Raw genomic sequence first — 8744 nt, 5'->3', positions numbered from 1 at the left:
TAGAAATATTACAAGAAAGCCGAGATCCTCCTCTTCACAATCGAATAGAACCCAAAATGATGGAGCAGGTCACACCATACTTACACTCAGTGAGCACTTTATTAGGTATTTATTAGATTTTCACATCCATAGCAGTACTGTGTACTTCTATCGATTCTGCGAGACAGCAAAAGAAACCACACAGGCAAACCTGAGGAACGAAGACATTTTCAGCCCTCTCTCTTGATTCTCTCACTGACATCAGTATTGCTTTTCTCCAAAGATGTGTTTTTATATGACAGCTCCACACTGGAGGATGTGCACTCTTGTTCAACATTTTTCTATTCTAATACATTCAAAAATAGCTTAGGAAAAATAACATCTAACAATTACAATTTACACTCAGGGAGCATTTTATTAGGTATTTATTAGACTTGTATTTTTGACTTATTGGTCTTCTGCTGCTGTAGCCTATCCACACAGAGGTTTGATGTGTTGTGTGTTCAGAGACGCTCTTCTGCATACTACTGTTGTAATGCGTTGCTATTAGCATTACTGTCACCTTCCTGTCAGCATTGACTAGTCTGACACTTTAATGTGTATTTAGTTTTAACTCAAGGGTTATGTAAAGTATATCTATCACATCCTACTATACTACATTTTCCCATATCTGTCTTTTGTTGATTTCATATTTTTCCAAACAATTGTAGCTCCAATTAAAATGTGAGCAAAAGTAAATTGTGTTAAAAAAAAGAAGTGTAAATGGTAAAAATATTTAGAAAAGTATATTAATTTTAGAAAAATTACAATGAATTTGCAATCATTTGCTCAAAAAAAGAAATAAAAGAATCTGCTCAAGCAGATTTTTTTGTTGTTGTCAAAAATAGCATAGAAATTCTTATAATAAAATTCTTAGCCCAAAGCACATAATACAATACAGCAAGAATATCAATGCAAAAATACATGAGATTATATCTTGATCAAGAACGTCTGATAATCACTGATATTAAATTGATCATGAACACAGATGCCAATTCATGTCAATTTAAACTGAACTCAGACGGTAATTCTAAGTCGGTCTGATGCAAAAAGAACCCCTAGTTATGCAGGCTTCCCAAGTTGCAGTGGCAGTAATGGTGTTGTCCTGGAACAGTCCCTGGCTGTCATATACGCGGAGGATAACAGTGTAGTCATTCTCTTCCAAATAGGTTCTCAGTCCAAGTATTATGCCCGTCTCTGGAACAAATAAATGAAACAGTCAAGTTTCTGTTATGGGAACAGAAGTTTACAATACACTGAATACAGGTTGAGGAACTTGAGCGCCGGCCAGAGAGTTAGCCAATGTGGCCATCTGGTGCTGAAGGTGGGCCAAGTCCTGGTTCAGGGAATGAAGCTCGGTGTCACGCACTCCAAGTCGTTGTCCCTGCCGTCTCATTCTTCTAGATCTCTCTGCTGCCTTCGACACTGTGGATCACTCCATCCTCCTGTCTGCCCTGTCAGCAACGGGCATCTGTGGCACAGCCCTGGACTGGATTGAGTCCTACCTCTCTGGTCGCTCCTTCCAGGTTGCCTGGGCTGGTTCGGTATCGACACCTCGGCCCCTCGCCACAGGAGTTCCCCAGGGCTCAGTCCTTGGCCCGCTTCTTTTTTCTCTCTACACTCGCTCCCTTGGCCCTGTGATCACTGCACATGGGCTATCCTACCACTGCTATGCGGACGATACCCAACTCTTCGTCTCGTTCCCGCCGTCTGATACGCAGGTTTCAGCCCGTATCTCTGCTTGCCTGAGGGACATCCAGAGCTGGATGGACAACCACCATCTAAAGCTCAACCCAGGTAAAACTGAAATGATATTCATCCCTGCTAATACCTCTCCCCATCTGGATCTCTCCATTTCCCTCGGGGATACCACACTCACGCCGTCACCCAGTGCAAGGAACCTCGGCGTGGTGATGGACAGCAGACTGTCCCTTTCCGAGAACATTGCGGCGGTGACCCGGTCTTGCAGGTTCTTCCTATACAACATACGGAGAATCCGCCCCTTTCTCACCCCCTACTCGACCCAGCTCCTGGTCCAAGCGATGGTTCTGTCCCGCCTGGACTACTGCAATTCCCTCTTGGCTGGCCTCCCAGCGTCTGCCATCAGACCCCTCCAACTCATCCAGAATGCAGCAGCTCGTCTGGTCTTCAACCTTCCCAAATACTCACACGTCACCCCCCTGCTTACTTCCCTCCACTGGCTGCCTGTCATGGCTCGCATCAAATTCAAAACATTGGTGCTAGCCTTCCAAGCAGTTAAAGGGTCTTCCCCAGCTTATCTGCAAAAAATCATCAGACCCTACACCCCTGCCAGACCTCTTCGTTCAGCCTCCACAGGCCGCTTGGCACCTCCCCCTCTCAGAACCTCCACCTCACGCTCACGACTACTGTCTGTTCTGGCTCCACGGTGGTGGAACGAACTCCCCGTTGAGGTCAGAACTATAGAATCCCTCCCCACCTTCAAGCGCAAGCTGAAGACACACCTCTTCAAACAGCACCTCTCCCCATCCCTCCCTACCTCCCTGTGAACCTTAATTGTTGTCTCTGTGACTTGTGTATCAGTATTTTAGTTGGCTAGGTAAGCAGTGTTTGGATAGTTAACTTTGGTGACTTTTGCTCTTTGTTTGTTTGTTCAAAAAAAAAAAAAAAAAATAAAATAAAATAAAAAAAAAAATTGCCCTTGTCCTTATCTTTGTTGTACAGGTAGCAGTTGAAATTGTACTTACCTCTAGGGTCTTTCAGCGAACTTATCCCTGGTTATGGGTATGCACTTTGTTGTACGTCGCTCTGGATAAGAGCGTCTGCCAAATGCCAATAATGTAATGTAATGTAATGTAATCTGGGGTTGAGATAAAAGCTGAAATCACATTCAACTTTTTGTTTCCTGGAATTTACACCGAGACGTGTTAAAGTACTTAGAACATAGCAACTTTGGTATCAGAAGTATTAGACCAGAGAGTATTTTAGTAAATGAAAGTAAATAAGACTTTATTGCTTGCAATAACTGCACTAAGCCTGAGACCAATCGACATCACCAAACTGTTGCTTTCTTCTTTTGTGATGCCTTTCCAGGCTTCGACTGCATCTTCTTTCAGTTGTTTCTTCCTTCAATCTCCTCTTCAGGAGGTGAAATACATGCTCAATTGGGTTAAAGTCTAGTGATCATCAATGAAGAGCCCACTCCTGAAGCACCCATGCAAGCCCAAGTCATGACACTTCCTCCACTGTGCTTCACAGATGAGCTTGTATGTTTTAGATCATGAGCAGATCCCTTTCTCCACACTTTGGCCTTTCCATTACTTTGGTAGGTTAATCATGGTCTCATCAGTCCATAAAACTTTGTTCCTGAACATTTTTGTGGCTCATCTCTGTACTTCTTTCCAAATTCTTACTACTGATGAGTGGTTTGCATCTTGTGGTATAGCCTCTATATTGCTGCTCTCAACGTCTTCTTCAAACACAGCTCTCACAATCTTTCAGTCATGAACTGCTGGTGTTTCCCTTACAGTACAATCTCACGAGTGGAGAGGAGGTAGGGAGCAGGCCCAGGACTTGCAGAACACCTGACGGACTTTGTGGTAGACGAGCGGGATGGGGGACAGGTCAGGAGGGGTCTCAGGAATAGCAGGACTGGTGACAGTTGGGGCTCCAGCCGGTTATGGTTCCCTGGACCCAGTCCACTTGGAGGTTGTGCTGGAGAAGCCAGGGTTTGCCCAAAATCACAGGAATGAGGGGTGATTTCATTACGTAGAAAGAGATCTCCTCCTGGTGACTCCCGGAGATCAGAAGTCTGGCAGGAGTGGTTACAGTGCTGGCTTCGGCCAGGGGTCGCACCAGGGGGCGCGTTGGTGCGGAGAGCTTGGGTGAGTGTGGTGGTGGATATTCCAAGTCAACGGACCAGAGTTGGGCTTAAAGTCATCACCCCTCTTCCAGGAGGTGATGGCGAGCAGGGTGGAACAGGAGGCTGAGGGGGATGGATCCATGGTGGCACCCATCAGGACCCCCTTGTTCACCGATGGGCGTTGTCTTTTAACAGACACATGTTCAGACAATGACCAGGCAGTACAGGCAGAGGCACTCACAGGCGGTCAATCTGTTGTGATGGTCTGTTGTAGAATGCTCCAAGATTTTCAGTGTGTCCCCAACCGGCTCAGGCTGCCAGGGTCTGGAACTCAATGGAATAGTCAGATACGGGCGACATGGCTCGGTGCCTTGCATGGCAGCCAATCGCCGTCGGTGTGTGAGTGTGTGTATGAATGGGTGAATGAGAAGCACTTTGGATAAAGGCGCTATATAAAAGCCAACCATTTACCATTTACCATACGGAGCGGTTACCCTGGCAGATGCAAAAGAGTCGACGTGTGGCAGCAGGTCCCGAAACAGCCCGGTCGAAGACCCTCTTCATGGCTGATTTGAAGAGGGCGAAGTATGGCACTCGGGAACGTTCGGTCGGCTGTACTTTTAAAATCAGTGAATACTGGGACAGGAACGAGCTGCAGGATCGAGGATCTCCATCATAGTGTTCAGGCGGGGGCAGACAGGGCTCTGGATGGGAACTGACAGAGGTTGAGGAACTTGAGCACCGGCCAGAGAGTTAGCCAATGTGGCCATCTGGTGCTGAAGGTGGGCCAAGTCCTGGTTCAGGGAATGAAGCTCGGTGTCACGCACTCCAAGTCGTTGTCCCTGCCGTCTCAGCGTCTCCTGGGTCGGGGTTGGGCTTGCTGGGTTCATGTTTGGCCAGATCAACGAACCCAATAGTGAGACCACAAAAGCTCAATTTAAAGTCTTTAAGTTTATCGTAGATCATACAGGCAGGGGTCGAGAACCAGCAAACAGGAATGGTACATGACAGGCAGTTTGTAATCGATAGTCCAGGCAAAAGTTTGGTATCCAGGCAAACGTTCGGTAAAACAACACAGGTAATCCCAAGAATGGTCGTGGTCACAGGCAGAAAAAAAACAGGTAGTCCAAACAGGCAAAGAAACAAAATCAGAAACCAAAAGCACTAACCGATAAACCAAAGGGAGTCCAAAGACAGCGGGTCGAATCAAAACAGAAGGTTAACAATAAACAAAAACGCTAAGAACTTATACAGAACAGATAACAGAAAACACAGAACCTGACAGATGGCGCTAAAGCTAAAACTGGTAAACAGGCTTGCTTACTTGCGTCATTCATGCGAGCGGTCCAGTTGTTCGCGCTCGTTCCCTGTAGTTCCACCCGGAAAGGGGAGGTGAATCCAGGCCCGTCTCGGTCGATGACGGACAGCGTCACGGTTTGAGATTCTCGGTTACAGATCGTGATCGCCCTCTCCTCGATTGTGGGAGCGTTGTCATTTACATCTTCCAGCTCAATCAGCCGAGTCCCGGTTCCCGTTGCAGGGACATCATCTATGAAAAAAAGAGGCAGGTCTTAGTTCACGGTACTGAATGGATACAAGGAAGAATTAATGGTTAAAGAAAAAAAAAATTATATTTATGAATATATATATACCGTCATCAATGGCCAGGATGAGGGCCCGGTATCTGCCCCCTTTGACAAAGGGAGATTCTCTATCCATGGGGCTCCTCGCTTTGATAAGTCCAGTCTCTCTATTGACGTTCAGCCATCCAGCTGGATCATCGCCCAATTTATACCTACAGGGGAAAAAAACTACTCAATTGCTTGTTTCTGTTCTTTCTCAACCACTAGTTTGTAGACTTTCATTTAATACACCACTGGCTACAGTGGATTTACACAAAGTGCAATAACTCTCCGTGCAAGACCCTATACAGCTTTTAGGTAAACTAAGCATTAGGTACACTTTAGTGGTAAGCGCACACAGCTTGTGGTTGCTGTGAGAAAAGAATCAGCTGGCTGGCAGGCACGTGTGTACATTACAGTTATTTAGCTGAAGCTTTTATCCAAAGTGACTTACAGTTGATTAGCCTAAGCGAGCAATGCGGGCTAAGGAAGGTACAGAAATACTAGTGAACCTGATTCAGGTTATTCCGTGTGAACGCTGCTGTGCTAAATGTTGCATTCCCAGAAATATTTATATACTTTCTGATTTTTTGCCATGTCAGGGTCAGTTGCTGTATATGCAATTATGTCAGCACCAACTTCCAGGTTCTCTGGTTTAATGACCACCTTCTCGACTGGATTAAACACTGGAGCATCATTCACATCCTCCACGTTCACAATAACTGTGGCAGTGGAGGTTGGCAGATTGGTGACAAACGGGGCATCATTCTCCGCGGTGACCAACAAGGTGTACTTTGCGTTCTTCTCAAAATCAAGGCCCTGATTGGGGACAGAAAATATACAATTAATAATGTATAAATAATTAAAAATTTGCAACAGTCTGACAAAAGCTTGGTGCTGAAGCAGATGAACTATCTTGTGGATCAGAGATCCTTTGAGATGTTTGGTCTCCAGAGCATGGATATTCACCTTGACTGTAGTAATAATGCCCTCCAGCTTGCTGGGTCCAGTGGTAACATTGAAGAACCCTCCATTGTCTCCTTCAATAATCTTGTATTTAGTTGACCAGGCTAGTGTGTGAGGTTCATCCCCATCAGTCACTGGCATGTTCACCACTAGGGCACCCACCTCATTCTCAGGCACAGTCACTGTGTACTATGGAAGAGAAAGTTTACAGAATGTGTGTTACACAAAGCAGAAGACACAATTCAACTTAAAGGATGCTTCTTTAACATTAACAGAAACTGCACAACCCACCACACTGTGGATAGGAAAGACTTGAATAGCACACTTCACATGACTGAAAAGTCCCAGTTAAAGCTCACTTACTGAATTTGGGTCAAACTGAGGAGCGTTGTCGTTGCTGTCGGTTACTGTGATGCTTGCTTTGCAGGTGGTTGAGAGGCCGTTCCCCTCCATATCAGCAGCGCTAATTACCAATGTATATTTAGGAAAGTTCTGCAAAAGGAAAAGCAAAATGGTTCTCTCACTGGATTCGCTTTTTTACATTTTCTTAAAATCATTGTCGTTTTTTCATATAGATCCTGTTATAAGTGAATTGCATACCTCTCTGTCCAGCCCCTCTGTTTTAAGTTGGATCCCTCCAGTTATAGGGTTAATAAAGAACATATTTGGTTTTGGACTCTCTGGGTCTTGGCTCTCAATTTTGTATCTAATGTCAGAATTAGCTGAACCAGGTTCATCTAGATCAACAGCGGTCACCTTCATAAATTCGAAACCTTAAGAGGGAAAATTAGTTAACACAAATTAATATCAGCATGAACAATTAAACAAAAATGTATCTAATTCAACAGAACAACACCACCATGGCCGTTTGTGATAATGGGTCTTGGGCAGTCAATCCAGCGAGTGAATATTGCTACTGCTGTCAAAGACTATGCTTCTGTTGTACCATACTGACATTTGCCCTGAGATGAGCCTACCTGCTTTGGATCCTTCAGCTAACTCGCCAAGAAAGGTTTCTTCAGTGAATTTGGGTATCTCGTCGTTCTGATCGATGACAAAGATAATAATTTCCATTGACTCCTCGGGCACAGTAGCTTCACCCACTACTGCATAAGCAAAGAGCTAGAGAGGGGGAAGAGGGTACCAAGGAGAGAGAAAAAGATTACAAATCGAGGGTATTAAACAAAAAAACTAAACATAAAATTACATTTGAAGACAATACAACAGTTTTACAGACACGTGTGTAGTGCAGAAATGTACCCTCGATTCTATCATTGATCATTGACCAATAGCTGCTAAAAACTCTGATCAAAGAAGTGATTGACTGACACAAGCATGTGATCCCAGCCTTCCTGAATAGATGGACTACACTGGCCTGAAGTTGCAGCTGGGACTCAACCAACCACAAAAAATGTTTTTATGTTCCTGGGGGAAAAAAAAAAACCAACAACTCACTTTATATTTATCTTGCCTCTCTCGGTCCAAAGGCTGTGTGACACTGAGCCAGCCAGAGTCTCGGTCAATTTTAAACAGCTCAACAGGGGGCTCATCTGCCCCAGGCCCAGTGATTTTGTAATGCACCGGCACTTCCTTATCCCTGTTGGATCTGATCTGTGAACACAAAAACAACCAGGCGTAGGTCAGTAAAACCTGACTGAGTTATAACCAAACTGAAATGGGCAAACCAAAGCGCCGGGCACCTACCTGCACCATATATTTGGGGAAGGGGCCTCTGTCGTTCTCTGGGAAGTTGATGGGGGGCTTGACCCAGTCCCTTTTCTGCCTCTTCAGCCCTTTGGAAGAGCGTGGAAACATCAGCACTGGAAGAGCTGCAGAGTGCTGAGGCTGAGGAAGTATTGCAATCAAATTAATACCAATATCAGCTCATCATAACAGCACATAAAAGAGTGCGTGTGTGCCTACATGCCTGTGCGTGTGTGTGTGTGTGTGAGTGCGTATGTGTGTGTGCGTGTGTATGTGTGTGTGTATATTTGTATGTGTGAGTGTGTGTGTGTGCGTGTGAGTGTGTGTCTGCACGTGTATGTGTGTGTGTGTGTATGTGTGTGTGTGTGAGCGGGTGCATGTGCGTGTGTGAGTGTGTGTGAGTGTATGAGTGTGTGTGAGTGTATGAGTGTGTGTGTGCGTGTATTTGTGAGTGTGTTTGTGTATGCATGTGCGTGTGTGTGAGTGTGTGTGTGTGTGTGTGTGTGTGTGTGCACAGGAGTGATACTGCCCACCTTGTGTTGATGGTCATGCTGACTGTCTCCAGGTTCACAAATCACTGTGTCTGTGGACAT

General features: G+C 45.2%; 1 protein-coding gene across 1 annotated transcript; it reads right to left on the bottom strand.

Annotated features, from left to right (window-relative positions):
• Nucleotides 1-1048: 1048 nt before the first annotated feature.
• LOC133130514 (B-cadherin-like) lies at nucleotides 1049-8744 on the bottom strand. Its single transcript, XM_061245156.1, has 11 exons — nucleotides 8685-8744; nucleotides 8152-8292; nucleotides 7903-8058; nucleotides 7425-7569; nucleotides 7048-7220; nucleotides 6811-6939; nucleotides 6451-6636; nucleotides 6059-6300; nucleotides 5512-5657; nucleotides 5184-5408; nucleotides 1049-1215 (listed from the first exon to the last, which is right to left on the bottom strand). Exons 1-11 carry the CDS (start codon nucleotides 8742-8744, stop codon nucleotides 1049-1051), a joined length of 1770 nt encoding a protein of 589 aa, XP_061101140.1.

This window comes from Conger conger, chromosome 6 (genome assembly GCF_963514075.1).
Source record: "Conger conger chromosome 6, fConCon1.1, whole genome shotgun sequence".
Classification (NCBI taxonomy): domain Eukaryota; kingdom Metazoa; phylum Chordata; class Actinopteri; order Anguilliformes; family Congridae; genus Conger; species Conger conger.
This window is presented reverse-complemented; position numbering and strand designations above follow the sequence as displayed.